Genomic DNA, 27799 nt, shown 5'->3' with positions numbered 1-27799 from the left:
GGATGCGCACAGAGAGTGAGCTGGGCGGTCTGGATGAGATGATGGCTGAGTTGGAGCGCTCACAGGGGAATGACCACAGACTCCAGAAGCAGTGGAACAGTTGGAACACAGACAGTGGAATGACCACAGACTCCAGAAGCAGTGGAACCGTTGGAACACAGACAGTGGAATGACCACAGACTCCAGAAGCAGTGGAACAGTTGGAACACAGACAGTGGAATGACCACAGACTCCAAAAGCAGTGGAACAGTTGGAACACAGACAGTGGAATGACCACAGACTCCAGAAGCAGTGGAACAGTTGGAACACAGACAGTGGAATGACCACAGACTCCAGAAGCAGTGGAACAGTTGGAACACAGACAGTGGAATGACCACAGACTCCAGAAGCAGTGGAACAGTTGGAACACAGACAGTGGAATGACCACAGACTCCAGAAGCAGTGGAACAGTTGGAACACAGACAGTGGAATGACCACAGACTCCAGAAGCAGTGGAACCGTTGGAACACAGACAGTGGAATGACCACAGACTCCAGAAGCAGTGGAACAGTTGGAACACAGACAGTGGAGTGACCACAGACTCCAGAAGCAGTGGAACCGTTGGAACACAGACAGTGGAATGACCACAGACTCCAGAAGCAGTGGAACAGTTGGAACACAGACAGTGGAATGACCACAGACTCCAAAAGCAGTGGAACAGTTGGAACACAGACAGTGGAATGACCACAGACTCCAGAAGCAGTGGAACAGTTGGAACACAGACAGTGGAATGACCACAGACTCCAGAAGCAGTGGAACAGTTGGAACACAGACAGTGGAATGACCACAGACTCCAGAAGCAGTGGAACAGTTGGAACACAGACAGTGGAATGACCACAGACTCCAGAAGCAGTGGAACCGTTGGAACACAGACAGTGGAATGACCACAGACTCCAGAAGCAGTGGAACAGTTGGAACACAGACAGTGGAATGACCACAGACTCCAGAAGCAGTGGAACAGTTGGAACACAGACAGTGGAATGACCACAGACTCCAGAAGCAGTGGAACCGTTGGAACACAGACAGTGGAATGACCACAGACTCCAGAAGCAGTGGAACAGTTGGAACACAGACAGTGGAATGACCACAGACTCCAGAAGCAGTGGAACAGTTGGAACACAGACAGTGGAGTGACCACAGACTCCAGAAGCAGTGGAACAGTTGGAACACAGACAGTGGAATGACCACAGAGATTCTAGAATCCCTCTGCTCCAACAGAATCCTTCCATAAACTGTTGTTGAGGTCGCAGGCCACAGAACCGTTCCAAACCAAAATAGATCACTTGATTATAGTTCAGAACACACACATACAGGGAAAGAGTCATGCATGTACAAAGACAGAAGTACTAAATTACTGCGTGGTAATATCAGCATGGAGGGCCAAAACTCCATCCCACTAAAACAGGATGATATTTCAGGCGTCTTTTCAAACAGCTCTTACACTAAAGGGCATTTTCATAACTTTCACAGTATTATTCCAACCTCCATTGTGAGACAAATCACATTTTTGACTAGACTGGGCCTTTAACAGAAGGCGAGGGAGGAGAGGAAAAGAGAGTGGGAAGGAGGAGAGATATTGAGCCCTACAGTAATCGTACTGAAAGAAAGTGCATGCCATCAGTAACAAATGGCAGAGAGGTGAGATGGAGGGATGAAGGTTGACAGATGGAGGGATGAAGGTTGACAGATGGAGGGATGAAGGTTGACAGATGGAGGGATGAAGGTTGACAGAAGGAGGGAAAGGGGGGAGTGACCTGTAGGATTCAGCCTTACTGTATTAGACTGGTAGTACTGTATTAGGCTTGTAGTACTGTATTAGGCTGGTAGTACTGTAGTAGGCTGGTAGTACTGTAGTAGGTGACTGACTGGATGTCTCCCAAATGGCACCATGTTTCCTCTATAGTGCACTTCTGTTCACCAGAGCCCATAGGGAATCAACCAACCTAATGCAGCTGTTTTCTTATTGTCTGGATACGTAGAGCTACACTAATCGTACAACAATTACTCTGACATATCCTAACCTAGAGAGAGCATTTATTTTTACACGGAAAGTATACTGTGTGGTGTGTGTTTGACCAGGTCTGCCAGGCAACACAGGGCGCTAGGGCAGCAGGTCACCCTAACGATTAAAGTGTTGGGCCACTAACCGAAAGGTTTCTAGTTCGAATCACCAAGCTGACTAGCTGAATAATGTGCAGATATGAGCTTGAGCAAGGCACCAGGGTCGCTGTCAATAATGGCTGATCACTGGCCGTGACCCCACTCTCTCAGGGAGTGCACTTAAGCACCCCCTATTTGACCTCTGATGATGCATGTCAACAGACATAATAATGATTATCATAACCCCTTACATAACGTCGCCTCTCCACAGTGTTTTGTGTGTAAGGCTGTATGTGCTAGGCTTTGGGTTTTTCTCAAAATAACCATTCAGACTCCTGAGGGGCCCTCATATGGAAACTGTCTCTCAAAATAACCCTTCAGACTCCTGAGGGGCCCTCATATGGAAACTGTCTCTCAAAATAACCCTTCAGACTCCTGAGGGGCCCTCATATGGAAACTGTCTCTCAAAATAACCCTTCAGGCTCCTGAGGGGCCCTTATATGGAAACTGTCTCTCAAAATAACCCTTCAGGCTCCTGAGGGGCCCTCATATGGAAACTGTCTCTCAAAATAACCCTTCAGGCTCCTGAGGGGCCCTGATATGGAAACTGTCTCTGCCAGTTTTAACTGGAGCTGCCACCTCACACAGAGTTTCATAAGAGTCAGAATCACATCCCATATCAACTATCATTCAATAGACATAAACATGGAAGTACAGTGCCTTCGGAAAGTATTCAGACCCCTTGTTTTTCCACACTTTGTTACGTTATAGCCATATTCTAAAATTGATTAAATGTGGGGGGGTTTTCCCCAGCAATCTACACACAATACCCCAAGACAAATCGAAAACAGGTTTTTAGAAATTGTACCAACTGTATTAAAAATAGAGAAGATAACTTGTGTAAATAAGGTTTCAGACCCTTTGCTATGAGACTCGAAATTGAGCTCAGATACATCCTGTTTCCATTGATCATCCTTGAGATGTTTCTACAACTTCATTGGAGTTGTCATGGCGTGGCCCTTCTGGGTGTATATTGTGGCCCTCCCACCACAGGTTTTACAACGGTCATAAATCCCGGGTAGAAACTCTCTGCCAAGGGGTATTGAGGGACAGAGCCTATGGAGAACAAAGACATTCTTCTTGCCCAAAACGCCCAATCCCCAAAATTGGAGAATTAAACAATATTTATATTTTTGAGAATGTGGGAATTGTCTGTGGGTATTTTTAAAGAACAATCCTGTCAAATTGGTTTCATTTGGTGATCTCATGAAGGACAGGAAACACACATTACTGTGTCTTTGTTTGTGTACACTTCTCAATTACTAGTTTTGCATGTGATGGTTGTTTAAACTATATGATAGATTCATATTCAATTTGTGAGAAGATGTGATGTTGGCCTTCTAAACAAGATACTTGTTTAGACAAAGTTTTAACTAGTCAGTGGCCACACCCCCATGAGCCCAGACATCACAGCAGGCGTCATGGAACAGACCATTCTTCCACAGAGTATGAAACCACCCGTGAGCCCAGACATCACAGCAGGCGTCATGGAACAGACCATTCTTCCACAGAGTATGAAACCACCCGTGAGCCAAGACATCACAGCAGGCGTCATGGAACAGACCATTCTTCCACAGAGTATGAAACCACCCGTGAGCCCAGACATCACAGCATCCGTCATGGAACAGACCATTCTTCCACAGAGTATGAAACCACCCGTGAGCCCAGACATCACAGCAGGCGTCATGGAACAGACCATTCTTCCACAGAGTATGAAACCACCCGTGACAAAATGTACATTAGACCAGAAAATATGGAGCTGTCGCTACATGTTGAATTGGTTGGCAACGCTACAAAAGGACTAGACCAGAGAATGTGGAGATCATTCCCTTGTTGAAATGGCTGAGAAATCTACACATTAAAGAACAATTATTCAGGCTGCAGCTGTTTTTAAACACTTTAGTCTGGTAAACGCATCCGGTCTAAGAACATTTCCGAATGGTACTCTGAAGTATCCATTATAACAACCTACACCTCAGACAGAGGCTTTCTGTCGACTGACTATCCAGCAGACGGACCGGCGTCCACAGAGAGGGACAACAAAGGCATACACTCGTAAATATGTACATTTAAATTTATTTTCGAATGAGCGGTTGTTCATGTTTAATGTATAGGCATTTCCATGAGTGTAGTGTAGTCAACTGTATGTACTTGAATCCACTCTCAGTTTCCTGTTCTTGGGCGGTCCCCACCCCCTTTTTTTTGTCTACCAAGCCGTCATCACGGTTTCGTCCGCTAGGGACTTTTTTTTTGTATCATGTAGTAACCAATGTATAAAACATTTTTGTGTGTGTGTTTTATGTAAACCTGTGATTGATTAAGTTAGTTAGTAAATAAATAATTTGTATATTGCTGAGTCATGATTCTATACTAGGGTTCGTGCAGATATCCAAGGATTTGCGACGTTCAGTAATGAGACTGATGAGGTAATAATACATTAAGTGACTGTAATCGATAAGATATGAAAATATCTGAAGAGTTATATTCGGAAATTGACACTATATAAACAATACTTTTCTGTGGTGCCCCGACTTCCTAGTTAAAGTTACATGATTAGTTAAATTGTGTAATTAAATTATACAGAGAATCGATTTGATAATATAAAGTCTTCACATTTAATGATATCAAACACTACAACAGGGTCCACCTGTGGTAAATTAAATTGATTGGACATGATTTGGAAAGGCACACACCTGTCTATATAAGGTCCCATAGTTGACAGTGCATGTCAGAGCAAAAACCAAGCCATGAGGTCGAAGGAATTGTCCGTAAAGCTCAGAGACAGGATTGTGTCGAGGCACAGATCTGGGGAAGTGTACCAAAACATTTCTGCAGCATTGAAGGTCCTGAAGAACACCGTGGCCTCCATCATTCTTAGGCGGAAGAAGTTTGAAACCACCAAGACTCTTCCTAGAGCTGGCTGCCCGGCCAAACTGAGCAATCGATGGAGGAGGAGTGCTGCCAAGATGGAGGAGGAGTGCTGCCAAGATGGAGGAGGAGTGCTGCCAAGATGGAGGAGGAGTGCTGCCAAGATGGAGGAGGAGTGCTGCCAAGATGGAGGAGGAGGAGTGCCAAGATAAGAGGAGGAGGAGTGCCAAGATAACAGGAGGAGGAGGAAGATGTAGGAGGAGTGCTGCCAAGATAAGAGGAGGAGGAGGAGTGCCAAGATAAGAGGAGGAGGAAGATGGAGGAGGAGTGCCAAGATGGCTGCGAAGTGGCTTCAATAGAACTGTTGTGATTAGAGTTGTTGATGTTTTAAATAAGTAGATGAATTGGCAAATATGACTCTATTCGCTAACAGGACAGTGTGCCTGACTGTATTGAGTGAGTCAACGTATTGTAGATGTGTTTGTCCTGGTTAAATTAGAGGAGTCCAGCTGAGTTCTTGTATGTTATTGCGTGTGAGTGTACGTGTGCGTGCACGTGCATGTGTGTGAGTGCGTGCATGCGTTTATGGACACATACTGTAGCCATGTGTTTGTGTGAACCTTCCTCAGGGTGTCAGCACAAACTACACTATGTCCAGTCCAATTACACAATGTCAAGTCAGAGACAGACCGATCCAAACCCAACCAGACAGTTGAGGGAGCACAGAGAGGCCGGAACGACACCTAGAGGGATGCGTTATGGGTACAGGTCGTGAGGAGGGCGGTTGCCAGGGGTGACAGTTTGACTGGTGGACTGACTCTTGATGTGGAGGAAAAGCATTAAATGCCACCTGTGATTTGCCAGCTGCCATTGGTATACATTATTACGATGTGATACAGCCCATTATTACGATGCGATACAGCCCATTATTACGATGCGATACAGCCCATTATTACGATGCGATACAGTCCATTATTACGATGTGATACAGTCCATTATTACGATACGATACAGTCCATTATTACGATACGATACAGTCCATTATTACGATACGATACAGTCCATTATTACGATGCGATACAGTCCATTATTACGATGCGATACAGTCCATTATTACGATGCGATACAGTCCATTATTACGATACGATACAGTCCATTATTACGATGTGATACAGCCCATTATTACGATGTGATACAGCCCATTATTACGATGTGATACAGCCCATTAGTACGATACGATACAGCCCATTATTACGATGCGATACAGTCCATTATTACGATGCGATACAGTCCATTATTACGATACGATACAGTCCATTATTACGATGCGATACAGTCCATTATTACGATACAGTCCATTATTACGATGCGATACAGTCCATTATTACGATACAGTCCATTATTACGATGCAATACAGTCCATTATTACGATACGATACAGTCCATTATTACGATGTGATACAGCCCATTATTACGATGTGATACAGCCCATTATTATGATACGATACAGCCCATTATTACGATGCGATACAGCCCATTATTACGATGTGATACAGCCCATTATTACGATGCGATACAGCCCATTATTACGATGCGATACAGTCCATTATTACGATACGATACAGTCCATTATTACGATGTGATACAGCCCATTATTACGATGTGATACAGCCCATTATTACGATGTGATACAGCCCATTAGTACGATACGATACAGCCCATTATTACGATGCGATACAGCCCATTATTACGATGCGATACAGTCCATTATTACGATGCGATACAGTCCATTATTACGATACGATACAGTCCATTATTACGATGTGATACAGCCCATTATTACGATGTGATACAGCCCATTATTATGATACGATACAGCCCATTATTACGATGCGATACAGCCCATTATTACGATGTGATACAGCCCATTATTACGATGCGATACAGCCCATTATTACGATGCGATACAGCCCATTATTACGATGTGATACAGTCCATTATTACGATGCGATACAGCCCATTATTACGATGCGATACAGCCCATTATTACGATGCGATACAGTCCATTATTATGATGCGATACAGCCCATTATTACGATGCGATGCAGTCCATTATTACGATGCGATACAGTCCATTATTACGATGCGATACAGTCCATTATTACGATGCGATACAGTCCATTATTACGATGCGATACAGTCCATTATTACGATGCGATACAGCCCATTATTACGATGCGATACAGCCTATTATTACGATGCGTTACAGCCCATTATTACGATGCGATACAGCCCATTATTACGATGCGATACAGCCCATTATTACGATGCGATACAGCCCATTATTACGATGCGATACAGTCCATTATTACGATGCGATACAGTCCATTATTACGATGTGATACAGCCCATTATTACGATGCGATACAGTCCATTATTACGATGCGATACAGTCCATTATTACGATGCGATACAGTCCATTATTACGATGCGATACAGTCCATTATTACGATGCGATACAGCCCATTATTACGATGTGATACAGTCCATTATTACGATGTGATACAGCCCATTATTACGATACGATACAGCCCATTATTACGATGCGAAAGAGCCCATTATTACGATGCGATACAGTCCATTATTACGATGTGATACAGCCCATTATTACGATGCGATACAGTCCATTATTACGATGCGATACAGTCCATTATTACGATGCGATACAGTCCATTATTACGATGCGATACAGTCCATTATTACGATGCGATACAGCCCATTATTACGATGCGATACAGCCCATTATTACGATGCGATACAGTCCATTATTACGATGCGATACAGTCCATTATTACGATGCGATACAGTCCATTATTACGATGCGATACAGCCCATTATTACGATGCGATACAGCCCATTATTACGATGCGATACAGCCCATTATTACGATGCGGTACAGCCCATTATTACGATGCGATACAGCCCATTATTACGATGCGATACAGCCCATTATTACGATGCGATACAGCCCATTATTACGATGCGATACAGCCCATTATTACGATGCGATACAGTCCATTATTACGATACGATTATTCTAGTTCCGACCGTGCAGTAATATCTAACAAGTAATCTAACAATTTCACAACTACCTCATACACACAAGTGTAAAGGAATGAGTAATGCAAATGTTACATTTGTGCTGCTCTCATTGACTAAAAGTAAAGCGTGGCTTTTCTGCCATTAATGACTGTAGTTATCAGGACATCGTATTGAGCAGACACACAGTACACTGCTGCTTCCAGACATGGTAAGGCTCTGAGCACATACTGAAGCTTCATCATAATACTCACAGGTTTAGTGTGCTAGTGTGTGTCTTTGTTTGCATGTATCCGTGTGTGTGTGTGTGTGTGTGTGTGTGTGTGCGCGTGCTGCTGTCACTATGTAGCTGTCTGTGCTGTGCAGTATGAGTCATTCTCACTGGGTGAGATCCAGTGGGGATTTCATCATCACTACTGTAACTTAACCCTTAGATGGTCATGGATTTAGTTTGATTTCTATGCAAACACATTATTGTCATCTTCACGTACACACACACACACACACACACACACACACACACACGTGTCATTCTGTGGTGATAGCATAACGTCTGTGGGGTGATAGGTTAACATTGGATCTGGTCTCCGGAATCCTGGCCTTTGAGAGACACACACACACACACACACAGCCTAGGAATCCTGCCCGTTGACCCCACCTACGTGTCTGATGAGAAAATACAGCTGGGTCATGTGAAGTCTCATTACATCTCTGCCACTAAGCACATTAGTGTCTGTGTGTCTGTATGTGCACACCAGAATTTGACGTTATGCCAATATGCCATCGTAGTCAACAACGTAAGAAGATTTCAAGTACTTAGCTAAATGTTCCAGAATCAGCACTTGAAAAGGTCCAGTGTGACGGTTGAAGTGTGTGAGTGTGGTGTCGTGAGTGATTTGTGATGCAAGGATAAGAGCTGTGTCTGGTGAGGTCTCTAGGGACAGGTATGGAAGCAGCCATCACTCCCTTAGAAGTCAGGGGGCCCATCAGTCTCTAGGGACAGGTATGGACGCAGCCATCACTCTCTTAGGAGTCAGGGGGCCCATCAGCGTTGCCTCAGTTGCTTCACACGTCTGCCCACCTCCCTCACCACCCTATTCCCCGTTATAGTGCACTACTTTGGACCAGGGCCCATAGGGGAATAAGACATGTTCACTCACTCAGTGTTAAAGTTTATTCTGCTCCCTGCTGGATGACAGATGGAGAGTTCATCTGCCACATGTTTCCTCCTGAAGCATACAGATCCCCATTAGTATCCTCTTATTCGTCTGTCTGTGTGTCTGTCTGTCTGTGTGTCTGTCTGTGTCTCTCTCTCTCTCTCAATTAAATTCAAGGGTCTTTATTGGCATGGGAAACATATTACACATTGCCAAAGCAAGTGAAGTAGATAATAAACAAAAGTTAAATAAACAATACAAATGAACAGTAAACATTACACTCACGAAAGTTCCAAAATAATAAAGACATTTCAAATGTCATTATGTGAAAATAGTTAAAGTACAAAAGGGAAAATAAATAAACATAAATATGGGTTGTATTTACAATAGCGTTTCTTCTTCAATGGGTTGCTCTTTTCTTGCCCTTATTGCCCTTTTCTTGTGGCAACAAGTCACATCTTGCTGCGGTGATGGTACACTGGTATTTCACCCAGCAGATATGGGAGTTTATTAAAATTGGGTTTGTTTTCAAGTTCTTTGTGGGTCTGTGTAATGGGGGAAAAATGTGTCTCTAATATGGCCATACATTTATTTGGCAGGAGGTTTGGAAGTGCAGCACAGTTTCCACAGCCTGTCCTCTCTCTCTCCCTCTCATGTAGAATGATCATGACAGTTCGGACATACTGTACAAGGCCTAGATACATTCAGAGTAGAATAAGAGAGATGGTATTAACATCATTTTATGTTGTTGGCAGGAATCGACTACAAGACGACTACGATACTCCTAGATGGAAGAAGAGTCAAGCTGCAGCTCTGGTGAGTGAAGTCACTGAACATACACACGTTACCCTGCTAAACTCATCCCATTTCCACCTCAGGGATATTGAAATGTTAAATGTGACTCTATGGATGAAATAGGGTTTCATTTGGAACGCATAGGGTTCCATTTGGAAGCAATAGGGTTCCATTTGGAAGCAATAGGGTTCCATTTGGAACGCATAGGGTTCCATTTGGAACGCATAGGGTTCCATCCTAGTTCCCGTTTGTGTCCCAACTGGAATCCTATTCCCTACATAGTGCACTACTTTTGACCAGGTTGTATGTAGGGGAAGGGGGGCCGTTTGGTACACAGACCCTCGTCTTATCATCTATTTGATACGTACGGGGGGGGCTGTGTACCAAACAGTACCCCGACTGTATCATGTTGATCAGATTAGGAGAAGAATAGAGTATTGTCCTGAAGGAGGTCAGCGAGAGGCGGACCTTGTTATAAGGAGAATCGTAAAGGCAGAGATGAGTTCTGTACAGAGGCTCAATAAGAAACATGCAAGTCTGATTACAGTAAGGGGGATTGTAGCCATATTTGTCAATATGGATGAGGGAAGGACACACACACACTCTGTGGTCCCCATTGTGTGCCATCCCCGCCTCTCCACTCTACTCCTGACCCCTACCCTGAGAGCAGTACTTTTATTTTTAGAGGGTTTTGCTTTTAGTCGAGTCAATATTGAATTATTAATCTGGAAATTTAGTTTGATGTCTAAGAGGATGAGATTATTTTATGCTTTAACAGAGGGGGTGTTAGAAATGCTCTCTATCCTCCTCCCTATGGCTACATGCTAATCACAGCTGGCTAGCGTGACATTGGGGAAACAGTGGTAAAATGGGGCCAAGAGACAGAAGCTATTTTTCAATCTTTATTTATTTGTCAAATTATTTAACCTTTATTTAACCAGGTAGGCTAGTTGAGAACAAGTTCTCATTTACAACTGCGACCTGTCCAAGATAAAGCAAAGCAGTGCGACACAGAAAAAGTGTATATACAGTGTGTGCAAATGAGGTAAGGCAATAAATAGGCCATGGTGGCGAAGTAATTACAATATACCAATTAAACACTGGAGTGATAGATGTGCTGAAGATGAATGTGCAAATAGAGATACTGGGGTGCAAAGGAGCAAGATAAATAAATACAGTATGGGGATGGGGTAGTTGGATGGGCTATTTACAGATGGGCTATGTACAGGTGCGGTAATCTGTGAGCTGCTCTGACTGCTGGTGCTTAAAGCTAGTGAGGGAGAAATGAGTCTCCAGCTTCAGTGATTTTTGCAGTTCGTTCCAGTCATTGGCAACAGAGAACTGGAAGGAAAGTCGGCCAAAAGAGGAATTGGCTTTGGGGGTGACAAGTGAGATATACCTGCTGGAGCGCGTGCTGCTATTGTGACCAGTGAGGCGGGCTTTACCTAGCGAAGACTTGTAGATGACCTTGAGCCAGTGGGTTTGGCGATGAGTATGAAGCGAGGGCCAGCAAACGAGAGTGTACAGGTCGCAGTGGTGGGTAGTATATGGGGCTTTGGTGACAAAACGGATGGCACTGTGATAGACTGCATCCAATTTGTTGAGTAGAGTGTTGGAGGCTATTTTGTAAATGACATCGCCGAAGTCGACGATCGGTAGGATGGTCAGTTTTACGAGGGTATGTTTGGCTGCATGAGTGAAGAATGCTTTGTTTGCGAAATAGGAAACCGATATCTAGATTTAATTTTGGACTGGAGATGCTTAATGTGAGTCTGGAAGGAGAGTTTACAGTCTAGCCAGACACCTAGGTATTTGTAGTTGTCCACATATTCCAAGTCAGAACCGTCCAGAGTAGTGATGCTGGACGTGCAGGCAGGTGCGGGATAGGGTTATTGTGGTTATCCCTAGGTTCAGGTTAGTGGTCACAAGATCATCAGACTTTAAACAGCCATCACTAACACAGAGAGGCTGCTGCCTACATACAGACTTGAAATCATTGGCTACTTTAATAAATAGATCACTAGTCACTTTAATAATGTTTACATGTCTTGCATTACTCATCTCATATGTGTATACTGTATTTTATACCATCTATTTCATCTTGCCTCGGCCATTGCTCATCTATATATTTATATATTCTTATTCCTTTACTTAGATTTGTGTGTATTAGGTAGTTGTGGAATTGTTAGATTACATGTTCGATATTGCTGCACTGTCGGAACTAGAAGCACAAGCATTTCGCTACACCCGCAATAATATCTGCTAACCATGTGTACGTGACTAATACAATTTGATTTGATTTTAACCACAATAACCCTAATCCTAGGGATAACCACTAGCCCTAGGGATAACCACTAGTCCTAGGAATAACCAATAACCCTAACCCTAGAGATAACCACAATAAGCATAACCCTAGGGATAACCAATAACCGTATCCCTAGGAATAACCCTAACCCTGGGGATAACCACTAGCCCAGGGATAACCAATAACCCTAACCCTAGAGAGAACCACAATAAGCATAACCCTAGGGATAACCAATAACCTTATCCCTAGGAATAACCCTAACCCTGGGGATAATCACTAGCCCCAGGGATAACCATTAACCCTAACCCTAGAGAGAACCACAATAAGCATAACCCTAGGGATAACCAATAACCTTATCCCTAGGAATAACTCTAACCCTAGGGATAACCAATAACCTTATCCCTAGGAATAACCCTAACCATAACCCTGGGGATAACCACAATACGCCTAACCCTAAGGATAATCAATAGCCCTAACCATAGGGATAACCACAATAACCCTATCCCTAGGGATAACCACTAGCCCTAGGGATAACCACAATAAGCCTAACCCTAGGGATAACCACAATAAGCCTAACCCTAGGTATAACCACAATAAGCCTAACCCTAGGGATAACCACCAACCCTAACCCTAGGGATAACCACCAACCCTAACCCTAGGGATAACCACCAACCCTAACCCTAGGGATAACCACCAACCCTAACCCTAGGGATAACCACCAACCCTAACCCCAGGGATAACCACCAACCCTAACCCTAGGGATAACCACCAACCCTAACCCCAGGGATAACCACCAACCCTAACCCCAGGGATAACCACCAACCCTAACCCCAGGGATAACCACCAACCCTAACCCTAGGGATAACCACCAACCCTAACCCTAGGGATAACCACCAACCCTAACCCTAGGGATAACCACCAACCCTAACCCCAGGGATAACCACCAACCCTAACCCTAGGGATAACCACCAACCCTAACCCTAGGGATAACCACCAACCCTAACCCTAGGGATAACCACCAATGCTAACCCTAGGGATAACCACCAACCCTAACCCTAGGGATAACCACCAACCCTAACCCCAGGGATAACCACCAACCCTAACCCCAGGGATAACCACCAACCCTAACCCTAGGGATAACCACCAACCCTAACCCTAGGGATAACCACCAACCCTAACCCTAGGGATAACCACCAACCCTAACCCTAGGGATAACCACCAACCCTAACCCCAGGGATAACCACCAACCCTAACCCCAGGGATAACCACCAACCCTAACCCTAGGGATAACCACCAATGCTAACCCTAGGATAACCACCAACCCTAACCCTAGGGATAACCACCAACCCTAACCCTAGGGATAACCACCAACCCTAACCCTAGGGATAACCACCAACCCTAACCCTAGGGATAACCACCAACCCTAACCCTAGGGATAACCACCAACCCTAACCCTAGGGATAACCACCAATGCTAACCCTAGGGATAACCACCAACCCTAACCCTAGGGATAACCACCAACCCTAACCCCAGGGATAACCACCAACCCTAACCCTAGGGATAACCACCAACCCTAACCCCAGGGATAACCACCAACCCTAACCCTAGGGATAACCACCAACCCTAACCCCAGGGATAACCACCAACCCTAACCCCAGGGATAACCACCAACCCTAACCCTAGGGATAACCACCAACCCTAACCCTAGGGATAACCACCAACCCTAACCCTAGGGATAACCACCAACCCTAACCCCAGGGATAACCACAATAAGCTGATTGCAAAGCTGCAGCTTGTGAGAAGGAAGGAGAATATGAGTATTTAAACAGTGGAAGGTTATTATCCTATATTTGTATTTCTTTCCCCTATAAAACATCTTCTCCCTCCATAGTAGACTGTTGTGTAACTAATCTCATCCCCAGGCTCAATCTCAGAAGAGAAGGAGCTGGCTGGTGGATGAGATCTTTATGTACCAGATGGTTTATAGTGTCACTATATTAAATCATATCAAGAAACAATGCGCGTGACGATGCACTCTCTCACCGAATTAAAAACACAGCTGGATTTCAAATCTAATAGTCAGAAGTCTAGGCCTAAGGCCGACGCGTGAGCCAACCCAAACACTGCTCTGGCATCCAGGTCTGGAGAATGCAGTCTGGAAACATGCTATTGCTCTCGCTCTGCTCTCTCACTACCCTCCCAGACTGCATTATTTTAAATGCAGGCTTAAAATACTAGTGTCTTTAATCCTCTCTTTGTAAGACCAATTATGTGGAATGTATAAATTGTCTGAATTTCACAGACAAATATACGACATATTTGAGAAGTAATTAGTGTTGCTAAACATAGATAATCATCGGTGATGGTCTGACAAGTGATTGGTTGGTTGTTGGCCAACAGCAATAGACGGGTCGTTTCAATTAAGTGTTTTTTTTTATTTTTATAAATATTTTAAATAGAAATTGTGCACAAATATAGATTTTGTTAAATGAAGAGTACTTTAATATACAGGTCCTACATCCTGTTGAAAGCCTACATCCCGTTGAAAGCCTACATCCCGTTGAAAGCCTACATCCTGTTGAAAGTCTACATCCCGTTGAAAGTCTACATCCCGTTGAAAGTCTACATCCCGTTGAAAGTCTACATCCTGTTGAAAGTCTACATCCTGTTGAAAGCCTACATCCCGTTGAAAGTCTACATCCCGTTGAAAGTCTACATCCTGTTGAAAGTCTACATCCCGTTGAAAGTCTACATCCCGTTGAAAGTCTACATCCTGTTGAAAGTCTACATCCTGTTGAAAGTCTACATCCTGTTGAAAGTCTACATCCTGTTGAAAGCCTACATCCTGTTGAAAGCCTACATCCTGTTGAAAGCCTACATCTCGTTTAACTTTTTTCACATTTTGTTGCGTTACGAATTCAAATAGTTTTAATTGTACTTTTTGGTCTTTGATCTATACAAAATACTCTAATGTCAAAGTGAAAAAGGTTTTACAAATGAATAACAATTAAATAACAAAAATATATAGTTGTTGCATAAATATTCACCCTCTTTCTTTAGACACTCCTAAAATAGTTCAAAAGTCAAATTTGGCTCAACAAAATCACATGATAAGTTACATAGGCTCATTCTGTGTGAAATAATAGGGGTTGACATGATTTTTTTAAATGACTACTCCTTCCTCTGTCCCCCATAAACACAACATATGTAGGGTTCCTCAGTCAACTATCTAATTTCAAACAGATACAACTACAAAGACCAGGGAGCTTTGCGAAAGCCTCATAAAGAAAAGCAGTGATTGGTAGATGGGTAACCATAACAAATCAAATATTGAATACCTATTTAAGCATGGTCAAGTTAATAATGATGCTGTGGATGATGTATTAAACCACCCAGACACAAAGTTGTCCTTCTGAACTGAGCTGCAGGACAGGAAGGAAACTGCTCAGGGATGGCAACATTGAGGCCCTTGGTAATTTTGAAACAGCTACAGAGTTCAATGGCCGTGATGGGAGAAAACTGAGGATGGATCAACAACATTGTAGTGACTCCACAATAATGACCTAAATAACAGAGTAAAAATAATACAAATATACAGAATAAAAATATTCTAAAACAGGGCGTATGTATGCAACAAGGCAGTAAAGTAATCAGTGATGTGCAGGTTGACTCATAACCCACAGTCCCAGTTTAAGGTCATTAACGATTGTGTGGATGAAAGGCTGGTGAATGAATGGGGAGTGAATAAAGAGAAAATAATACATTTTTTAAAATCCAGTATTGTATTATTCTTGTGCAATTTATATCTATAGGCTACATTGAGGTTTTTCTTTCATACTTTTTTGTTTATCTGGCATTAGTGCGTAAGCTTTAGGGCCTAACTTTGTGTCCCAAATAGTCTACACACCAGTTAGACTATTTAATGTCGATCCACTGAGACAAAAAGGACAATGTCAGAGTTTAATTCAATAAGAGAAAAGCTGCGAAATGTAAGTTGAAAATAAATAGAAGGGCCAGAACAGTAGTTATAGAAGGAGGGCCAGAACAGTTGTCTGTTATAGAAGGAGGGCCAGAACAGTTGTCTGTTATAGAAGGAGGGCCAGAACAGTTGTCTGTTATAGAAGGAGGGCCAGAACAGTTGTCTGTTATAGAAGGAGGCCCAGAACAGTTGTCTAATGTTATAGGAGGAGGGCCAGAACAGTAGTTATAGAAGGAGGGCCAGAACAGTTGTCTAATGTTATAGAAGGAGGGCCAGAACAGTAGTTATAGAATGAGGGCCAGAACAGTAGTTATAGAAGGAGGGCCAGAACAGTAGTTATAGAAGGAGGGCCAGAACAGTAGTTATAGAAGGAGGGCCAGAACAGTAGTTATAGAATGAGGGCCAGAACAGTAGTTATAGAAGGAGGGCCAGAACAGTTGTCTAATGTTATAGAAGGAGGGCCAGAACAGTTGTCTAATGTTATAGAAGGAGGGCCAGAACAGTTGTCTAATGTTATAGAAGGAGGGCCAGAACAGTTGTCTAATGTTATAGAAGGAGGGCCAGAACAGTTGTCTAATGTTATAGGAGGAGGGCCAGAACAGTAGTTATAGAAGGAGGGCCAGAACAGTTGTCTAATGTTATAGATGGAGGGCCAGAACAGTTGTCTAATGTTATAGAAGGAGGGCCAGAACAGTTGTCTCTATGTTATAGAAGGAGGGCCAGAACAGTTGTCTAATGTTATAGAAGGAGGGCCAGAACAGTAGTTATAGGAGGAGGGCCAGAACAGTAGTTATAGAACGAGGGCCAGAACAGTTGTCTAATGTTATAGAAGGAGGGCCAGAACAGTTGTTTAATGTTATAGGAGGAGGGCCAGAACAGTTGTCTAATGTTATAGAAGGAGGGCCAGAACAGTTGTCTCTATGTTATAGAAGGAGGGCCAGAACAGTTGTCTAATGTTATAGAAGGAGGGCCAGAACAGTTGTCTAATGTTATAGGAGGAGGGCCAGAACAGTAGTTATAGAACGAGGGCCAGAACAGTTGTCTGTTATAGAAGGAGGGCCAGAACAGTTGTCTGTTATAGAAGGAGGGCCAGAACAGTTGTCTGTTATAGAAGGAGGGCCAGAACAGTTGTCTGTTATAGAAGGAGGGCCAGAACAGTTGTCTGTTATAGAAGGAGGGCCAGAACAGTTGTCTGTTATAGGAGGAGGGCCAGAACAGTTGTCTGTTATAGAAGGAGGGCCAGAACAGTTGTCTGTTATAGGAGGAGGGCCAGAACAGTTGTCTAATGTTATAGGAGGAGGGCCAGAACAGTAGTTATAGAAGGAGGGCCAGAACAGTTGTCTAATGTTATAGAAGGAGGGCCAGAACAGTTGTCTAATGTTATAGAAGGAGGGCCAGAACAGTAGTTATAGAATGAGGGCCAGAACAGTAGTTATAGAATGAGGGCCAGAACAGTAGTTATAGAATGAGGGCCAGAACAGTAGTTATAGAATGAGGGCCAGAACAGTAGTTATAGAAGGAGGGCCAGAACAGTAGTTATAGAAGGAGGGCCAGAACAGTAGTTATAGAATGAGGGCCAGAACAGTAGTTATAGAAGGAGGGCCAGAACAGTTGTCTAATGTTATAGAAGGAGGGCCAGAACAGTTGTCTAATGTTATAGAAGGAGGGCCAGAACAGTTGTCTAATGTTATAGAAGGAGGGCCAGAACAGTTGTCTGTTATAGAAGGAGGGCCAGAACAGTTGTCTGTTATAGAAGGAGGGCCAGAACAGTTGTCTGTTATAGAAGGAGGGCCAGAACAGTTGTCTGTTATAGAAGAAGGGCCAGAACAGTTGTCTGTTATAGAAGGAGGGCCAGAACAGTTGTCTAATGTAATAGGAGGGCCAGAACAGTTGTCTGTTATAGAAGGAGGGCCAGAACAGTTGTCTAATGTAATAGGAGGGCCAGAACAGTTGTCTGTTATAGAAGGAGGGCCAGAACAGTTGTCTAATGTAATAGGAGGGCCAGAACAGTTGTTTAATGTTATAGGAGGAGGGCCAGAACAGTTGTCTCTATGTTATAGAAGGAGGGCCAGAACAGTTGTCTAATGTTATAGAAGAAGGGCCAGAACAGTAGTTATAGAATGAGGGCCAGAACAGTAGTTATAGAAGAAGGGCCAGAACAGTAGTTATAGAAGGAGGGCCAGAACAGTAGTTATAGAATGAGGGCCAGAACAGTAGTTATAGAAGGAGGGCCAGAACAGTTGTCTAATGTTATAGAAGGAGGGCCAGAACAGTTGTCTAATGTTATAGAAGGAGGGCCAGAACAGTTGTCTAATGTTATAGAAGGAGGGCCAGAACAGTTGTCTAATGTTATAGAAGGAGGGCCAGAACAGTTGTCTAATGTTATAGAAGGAGGGCCAGAACAGTTGTCTCTATGTTATAGAAGGAGGGCCAGAACAGTTGTCTAATGTTATAGGAGGAGGGCCAGAACAGTAGTTATAGAAGGAGGGCCAGAACAGTTGTCTAATGTTATAGAAGGAGGGCCAGAACAGTAGTTATAGAACGAGGGCCAGAACAGTTGTCTAATGTTATAGAAGGAGGGCCAGAACAGTTGTCTAATGTTATAGAAGGAGGGCCAGAACAGTTGTCTCTATGTTATAGAAGGAGGGCCAGAACAGTTGTCTAATGTTATAGAAGGAGGGCCAGAACAGTTGTCTAATGTTATAGAAGGAGTGCCAGAACAGTTGTCTCTATGTTATAGAAGGAGGGCCAGAACAGTTGTCTAATGTTATAGAAGGAGGGCCAGAACAGTTGTCTAATGTTATAGGAGGAGGGCCAGAACAGTTGTCTAATGTTATAGGAGGAGGGCCAGAACAGTAGTTATAGAACGAGGGCCAGAACAGTTGTCTAATGTTATAGGAGGGCCAGAACAGTAGTTATAGAAGGAGGGTCAGAACCGTTGTCTAATGTTATAGAAGGAGGGCCAGAACAGTTGTTTAATGTTATAGAAGGAGGGCCAGAACAGTTGTCTAATGTTATAGAAGGAGGGCCAGAACAGTAGTTATAGAAGGAGGGTCAGAACAGTTGTCTAATGTTATAGAAGGAGGGCCAGAACAGTTGTCTAATGTTATAGGAGGAGGGCCAGAACAGTAGTTATAGAACGAGGGCCAGAACAGTAGTTATAGAATGAGGGCCAGAACAGTTGTCTAATGTTATAGAAGGAGGGCCAGAACAGTTGTCTAATGTTATTGAAGGAGGGCCAGAACAGTTGTCTAATGTTATAGAAGGAGGGCCAGAACAGTTGTCTCTATGTTATAGAAGGAGGGCCAGAACAGTTGTCTAATGTTATAGAAGGAGGGCCAGAACAGTTGTCTCTATGTTATAGAAGGAGGGCCAGAACAGTTGTCTCTATGTTATAGAAGGAGGGCCAGAACAGTTGTCTCTATGTTATAGGAGGAGTGCCAGAACAGTTGTCTCTATGTTATAGAAGGAGGGCCAGAACAGTTGTCTAATGTTTGGTAAAGATTTGGTCAAGTGGTAAAAGAGGAGGATAGCAGTGCCCATGTCATGTAATGATGGTGAGGCGCTATACAAATGTCAGTCACAATAAGGGTACTTCAAAAAGGCCTATGTCACATTAAGGGAACTGTTGCCTTCTGCTCAGATGGTTTACATGGAAACTGAAATCAGGACACTGACTGTAGGTCTACAACCTCTCACATAGTCGTAATATTAACTCCTACAGAATTAAGCATTTCTTGTAGTAAAATTATACCCCAAATGTACATTTTGACTCAGGAACAGCAGTGGGGAAATATGATTTATTTCTTTCAGCATCTTGAGAGAATATGAATGCGCAGTTAGATACCGTCTGTACAAGTGCTGTCTTTATCAGAATCATAAAAGCTGATAGTATTTCAACTACATAAAATATGCATCCAATGCAGAACTAAAATCTTATCAGAAACATGTTGGGTCGTTTTTACAGCTGGTAGAACTTTACCGACGTCAACTAGATTGAAGCATTCATTCTGTAATTGATGACCTTATTCTGGTGAGTAAAAGGGTTTATTTAGTCTTCTAGGGCAACATATAATGACAAAAGAGAAGCTGCATGTACAGTGGGGCAAAAAAGTATTTAGTCAGCCACCAATTGTGCAAGTTCTCCCACTTAAAAAGATGAGAGAGGCCTGTAATTTTCATCATAGGTACACTTCAACTATGACAGACAAAATGGAGAGAAAAAAATCCAGAAAATCACATTGTAGGAGTTGGTCACCTACAAACAAGCAAGATTTCTGGCTCTCACAGACCTGTAACTTCTTCTTTAAGAGGCTCCTCTGTCCTCCACTCGTTACCTGTATTAATGGCACCTGTTTGAACTTGTTATCAGTATAAAAGACCCCTGTCCACAACCTCAAACAGTCACACTCCAAACTCCACTATGGCCAAGACCAAAGAGCTGTCAAAGGACACCAGAAACAAAATTGTAGACCTGCACCAGGCTGGGAAGACTGAATCTGCAATAGGTAAGCAGCTTGGTTTGAAGAAATCAACTGATGCTCCACGCAAGATCTCACCCCGTGGGGTCAAAATGATCACAAGAACGGTGAGCAAAAATCCCAGAACCACACTAGGGGACCTAGTGAATGACCTGCAGAGAGCTGGGACCAAAGTAACAAAGCCTACCATCAGTAACACACTACGCCGCCAGGGACTCAAATCCTGCAGTGCCAGACGTGTCCCCCTGCTTAAGCCAGTACATGTCCAGGCCCGTCTGAAGTTTGCTAGAGAGCATTTGGATGATGCAGAAGAAGATTGGGAGAATGTCATATGGTCAGATGAAACCAAAATATAACTTTTTGGTAAAAACTCAACTCGTCGTGTTTGGAGGACAAAGAATGCTGAGTTGCATCCAAAGAACACCATACCTACTGTGAAGCATGGGGGTGGAAACATCATGCTTTGGAGCTGTTTTTCTGCAAAGGGACCAGGACGACTGATCCGTGTAAAGAAAAGAATGAATGGGGCCATGTATCGTGAGATTTTGAGTGAAAACCTCCTTCCATCAGCAAGGGCATTGAAGATGAAACGTGTCTGGGTCTTTCAGCATGACAATGATCCCAAACACACCGCCCGGGCAACGAAGGAGTGGCTTCGTAAGAAGCATTTCAAGGTCCTGGAGTGGCCTAGCCAGTCTCTAGATCTCAACCCCATAGAAAATCTTTGGAGGGAGTTGAAAGTCTGTGTTGCCCAGCAACAGCCCCAAAACATCACTGCTCTAGAGGAGATCTGCATGGAGGAATGGGCCAAAATACCAGCAACAGTGTGTGAAAACCTTGTGAAGACTTACAGAAAACGTTTGACCTCTGTCATTGCCAACAAAGGGTATATAACAAAGTATTGAGAGAAACTTTTGTTATTGACCAAATACTTATTTTCCACCATAATTTGCAAATAAATTCATTAAAAATCCTACAATGTGATTTCTCTGGATGTTTTTCTCATTTTGTCTGTCATAGTTGAAGTGTACCTATGATGAAAATTACAGGCCTCTAATCTTTTTAAGTGGGAGAACTTGCACAATTGGTGGCTGACTAAATACTTTTTTGCCCCACTTTATCTAATTATAGACAATTTGACTAACAAATAGCCTATTAAAATGACGGAAATTATAAGCAGAAACATAGTCACGTCTACTCCTGCTCCTCCCCTCCGGTGTTCGATGTCGTCGGTTTACTAACTACCGGCCCTGGCTGCCCATCATTACGCACACCTGGGCCTCATCATCAGTTACACCTGGGCCTCATCATCAGTTACACCTGGGCCTCATCATCAGTTACACCTGGGCCTCATCATCAGTTACACCTGGGCCTCATCATCAGTTACACCTGGGCCTCATCAGTTACACCTGGACTCTACCACCTTCCTGATTACTCCCCATATATATTGGCCTCTGTTGTTATTTCCCATCAGGTGTTATTGACTCTTGTTTCCATGTCCCGACACTACTCCTGTTTTTGTATTGTTCACATTCTATTAAACTCTCCACCTGCTTCCTGACTCCCAGCGTCTGTTACAGATTAACACCTCAATATTACGGAAGCAGCAGTTGATCAAGGCTTCTTTCAGATGGTTAGCTAACAGGGAAACCTATACTTATCCTGTACTTATCTAATCAAGGTATTCTAGTGTTTTAGTTTTCATTAATCTAAACATTTACAATGTTTCTTCCACTTTGACTTTACAGAGGATTTTGTGTAGATCGTTGACAAAAGAAAATACGATTAAATACATTTCAATCCCACTTTGTGACGCAACAAAATGTTTAAACATGTCAAGGGGGTGTAGGCTTTCCACAGGCATTGTAGACCACACGGAGAATTAAATCATGCTAAAAATTCCCTCCGTCAATCCTGTGTCACTTCTAGAAAGATTTCAACTCACTTGATCCAAACATTTCTCAATGTTTCACCATCATTGTAAAGGCATTAGTTATTATTGCTTTGACAAAGTAATTTCTGAAGATTATGATTTATTTAATGTGATTAGTGATTCATTCAGTGTCCCTCATTTTAAGGTCAACACTTACGTGAACTGAACTCTCAATTTAAAATGGTGTTACTTCCTGCTTTTATATTTTTTTTAAAGAAACACTGGTCAAATCATAGTGTAAAAGCCAGAGCGCTGGTTCTACTCTTTTTGGTCATTTTCTGGTGTTTTGTGGGGAAATGAGCGGGGCGAGCAAAACACATCAACGCTGTTACCAATGTTTTAGTTATTAAATCTTTTGGGGAAATATGCATTCAATTGCCACTCCCTGTTGCACACACGCTTCCATTTCCCAGGTCACAAGGAGATTTATGGATGATTTAAAATGCAATCATCAACCCTGGTACGGTCAACCATAGTCACTTGTTTTTTTATGAAGTTGAATATGTGCTTTTTAATGACAGAATGTTACAATTTGTTGAAATCAAATGTTTTTTTGTTTTTTTTTTACCAAGTTACACTTTTGAAAAGGCACAGAATTTGTGGAACGACCCAGATGCCCTGAATAAGGTTGTCTGACCTGCTGACCCTTTAACCCCTGACCTCTAACCTTTGTGTGTTGTTTCAGGGACACATCTGGCCAGGGGCGCTTCTGCACCATCTTCCGCTCCTACTCCAGAGGAGCACAGGTGTGTGTGTGTGTGTGTGTGTGTGTGTGTGTGTGTGTGTGTGTGATTGTGTTTGAGTGTGCACCTTTGCCAAAGAGAGTGTGTTTAGCATTTTTCAGTACTTTGTTTGATTAATGGGTCAGTCTACACAATCAGAAAACAAATGCCATAGTGTTTACAGCAGGGGAATGCTGCTGCTGTTGAACACTGCACAGTCAATTTATAAAACATGTTTTACTGCTCAGTAAACCCTCATGTATAAAACATGTACTTACTGCACTGTAAATCCTCATGTATAAAGCCTGTACTTACTGCTCAGTAAACCCTCATGTATAAAACATGTACTTACTGCTCAGTAAACCCTCATGTATAAAACATGTACTTCAAATCAAATCAAATCAAATTTTATTTGTCACATACACATGGTTAGCAGATGTTAATGCGAGTGTAGCGAAATGCTTGTGCTTCTAGTTCCGACAATGCAGTAATAACAAGTAATCGAACTAACAATTTCCAAACTACTGTCTTGTACACAGTGTAAGGGGATAAAGAATATGTACATAAGGATATATGAATGAGTGATGGTACAGAGCAGCATAGGCAAGATACAGTAGATGGTATCGAGTACAGTATGTACAAATAAGATGAGTATGTAAACAAAGTGGCATAGTTTAAAGTGGCTAGTGATACATGTATTACATAAGGATACAGTCGATGATATAGAGTACAGTATATACGTATGCATATGAGATGAATAATGTAGGGTAAGTAACATTATATAAGGTAGCATTGTTTAAAGTGGCTAGTGATATATTTACATCATTTCCCATCAATTCCCATTATTAAAGTGGCTGGAGTTGAGTCAGTGTCAGTGTGTTGGCAGCAGCCACTCAATGTTAGTGGTGGCTGTTTAACAGTCTGATGGCCTTGAGATAGAAGCTGTTTTTCAGTCTCTCGGTCCCAGCTTTGATGCACCTGTACTGACCTCGCCTTCTGGATGATAGCGGGGTGAACAGGCAGTGGCTCGGGTGGTTGATGTCCTTGATGATCTTTATGGCCTTCCTGTGACATCGGGTGGTGTAGGTGTCCTGGAGGGCAGGTAGTTTGCCCCCGGTGATGCGTTGTGCAGACCTCACTACCCTCTGGAGAGCCTTACGGTTGAGGGCGGTGCAGTTGCCATACCAGGCGGTGATACAGCCCGCCAGGATGCTCTCGATTGTGCATCTGTAGAAGTTTGTGAGTGCTTTTGGTGACAAGCCGAATTTCTTCAGCCTCCTGAGGTTGAAGAGGCGCTGCTGCGCCTTCTTCACGATGCTGTCTGTGTGAGTGGACCAATTCAGTTTGTCTGTGATGTGTATGCCGAGGAACTTAAAACTTGCTACCCTCTCCACTACTGTTCCATCGATGTGGATAGGGGGGTGTTCCCTCTGCTGTTTCCTGAAGTCCACAATCATCTCCTTAGTTTTGTTGACGTTGAGTGTGAGGTTATTTTCCTGACACCACACTCCGAGGGCCCTCACCTCCTCCCTGTAGGCCGTCTCGTCGTTGTTGGTAATCAAGCCTACCACTGTTGTGTCGTCCGCAAACTTGATGATTGAGTTGGAGGCGCCCGTGGCCACGCAGTCGTGGGTGAACAGGGAGTACAGGAGAGGGCTCAGAACGCACCCTTGTGGGGCCCCAGTGTTGAGGATCAGCGGGGAGGAGATGTTGTTGCCTACCCTCACCACCTGGGGGCGGCCCGTCAGGAAGTCCAGTACCCAGTTGCACAGGGCGGGGTCGAGACCCAGGGTCTCGAGCTTGATGACGAGCTTGGAGGGTACTATGGTGTTGAATGCCGAGCTGTAGTCGATGAACAGCATTCTCACATAGGTATTCCTCTTGTCCAGATGGGTTAGGGCAGTGTGCAGTGTGGTTGAGATTGCATCGTCTGTGGACCTATTTGGGCGGTAAGCAAATTGGAGTGGGTCTAGGGTGTCAGGTAGGGTGGAGGTGATATGGTCCTTGACTAGTCTCTCAAAGCACTTCATGATGACGGATGTGAGTGCTACGGGGCGGTAGTCGTTTAGCTCAGTTACCTTAGCTTTCTTGGGAACAGGAACAATGGTGGCCCTCTTGAAGCATGTGGGAACAGCAGACTGGTATAGGGATTGATTGAATATGTCCGTAAACACACCGGCCAGCTGGTCTGCGCATGCTCTGAGGGCGCGGCTGGGCATGCCATCTGGGCCTGCAGCCTTGCGAGGGTTAACACGTTTAAATGTCTTACTCACCTCGGCTGCAGTGAAGGAGAGACCGCATGTTTTCGTTGCAGGCCGTGTCAGTGGCACTGTATTGTCCTCAAAGCGGGCAAAAAAGTTATTTAGTCTGCCTGGGAGCAAGACATCCTGGTCCGTGACTGGGCTGGATTTCTTCCTGTAGTCCGTGATTGACTGTAGACCCTGCCACATGCCTCTTGTGTCTGAGCCGTTGAATTGAGATTCTACTTTGTCTCTGTACTGGCACTTAGCTTGTTTGATAGCCTTGCGGAGGGAATAGCTGCACTGTTTGTATTCGGTCATGTTACCAGACACCTTGCCCTGATTAAAAGCAGTGGTTCGCGCTTTCAGTTTCACACGAATGCTGCCATCAATCCACGGTTTCTGGTTAGGGAATGTTTTAATCGTTGCTATGGGAACGACATCTTCAACGCACGTTCTAATGAACTCGCACACCGAATCAGCGTATTCGTCAATGTTGTTATCTGACGCAATACGAAACATCTCCCAGTCCACGTGATGGAAGCAGTCTTGGAGTGTGGAGTCAGCTTGGTCGGACCAGCGTTGGACAGACCTCAGCGTGGGAGCCTCTTGTTTTAGTTTCTGTCTGTAGGCAGGGATCAACAAAATGGAGTCGTGGTCAGCTTTTCCGAAAGGGAGGCGGGGCAGGGCCTTATATGCGTCGCGGAAGTTAGAGGAACAATGATCCAAGGTCTTTCCACCCCTGGTTGCGCAATCGATATGCTGATAAAATTTGGGGAGTCTTGTTTTCAGATTAGCCTTGTTAAAATCCCCAGCTACAATGAATGCAGCCTCCGGATAAATCGTTTCCAGTTTGCAGAGAGTTAAATAAAGTTTGTTCAGAGCCATCGATGTGTCTGCTTGGGGGGGGATATATACGGCTGTGATTATAATCGAAGAGAATTCTCTTGGTAGATAATGCGGTCTACATTTGATTGTGAGGAATTCTAAATCAGGTGAACAGAAGGATTTGAGTTCCTGTATGTTTCTTTCATCACACCATGTCACGTTGGTCATGAGGCATACGCCCCCGCCCCTCTTCTTACCAGAAAGATGTTTGTTTCTGTCAGCGCGATGCGTGGAGAAACCCGTTGGCTGCACCGCTTCGGATAGAGTCTCTCCAGTGAGCCATGTTTCAGTGAAGCAAAGGACGTTACAGTCTCTGATGTCCCTCTGGAATGCTACCCTTGCTCGGATTTCATCAACCTTGTTGTCAAGAGACTGGACATTGGCAAGAAGAATGCTAGGGAGTGGTGTGCGGTGTGCCCGTCTCCGGAGTCTGACCAGAAGACCGCCTCGTTTCCCTCTCTTTCGGAGTCGTTTTTTTGGGTCGCTGCATAGGATCCACTCCGTTGTCCTGTTTGTAAGGCAGAACACAGGGTCCGCGTCGCGAAAAACATATTCTTGGTCATACTGATGGTGAGTTGACGCTGATCTTATATTCAGTAGTTCTTCTCGACTGTATGTAATGAAACCTAAGATGACCTGGGGTACTAATGTAAGAAATAACACGTAAAAAAACAAAAAACTGCATAGTTTCCTAGGAACGCGAAGCGAGGCGGCCATCTCTGTCGGCGCCGGAAGTAGAGAGGTACTTACTGCACAGTAAACCCTCATGTATAAAACATGTACTTACTGCACAGTAAACCCTCATGTATAAAACATGTACTTACTGCACAGTAAATCTATAAAACATGTACTTACTGCACAGTAAACCCTCATATAATAAAACATGTACTTACTGCACAGTAAACCCTAATGTATAAAACATGTACTTACTTCACAGTAAACCCTCATGTATAAAACATGTACTTACTGCACAGTAAACCTATAAAACATGTACTTACTGCACAGTAAACCTATAAAACATGTACTTACTGCACAGTAAACCTATAAAACATGTACTTACTGCACAGTAAACCCTCATGTATAAAACATGCACTTACTGCACAGTAAACCCTAATGTATAAAACATGTACTTA

The 27799-nt window shown here is 43.6% G+C and overlaps 1 protein-coding gene across 2 annotated transcripts in view; it reads left to right on the top strand.

Moving 5' to 3' along the window:
* The window catches only part of LOC139398216 (ras-related protein Rab-40B-like), a 50110-nt gene that overhangs the window by 16866 nt on the left and 5445 nt on the right, over nucleotides 1-27799 (top strand). For both annotated transcript variants that reach the window (XM_071144340.1, XM_071144341.1), the window contains exons 3-4: nucleotides 10079-10139; nucleotides 23502-23562. In XM_071144340.1, the coding sequence (XP_071000441.1) occupies nucleotides 10079-10139; nucleotides 23502-23562 (122 nt within the window). The remainder of the gene's footprint in view (nucleotides 1-10078; nucleotides 10140-23501; nucleotides 23563-27799) is intronic.

This window comes from Oncorhynchus clarkii, unplaced genomic scaffold, assembly GCF_045791955.1.
Source record: "Oncorhynchus clarkii lewisi isolate Uvic-CL-2024 unplaced genomic scaffold, UVic_Ocla_1.0 unplaced_contig_5475_pilon_pilon, whole genome shotgun sequence".
NCBI lineage: Eukaryota > Metazoa > Chordata > Actinopteri > Salmoniformes > Salmonidae > Oncorhynchus > Oncorhynchus clarkii.
The sequence above is the reverse complement of the archived record's forward strand: the minus strand, read 5'-3'. Positions and strand labels throughout refer to the sequence as shown.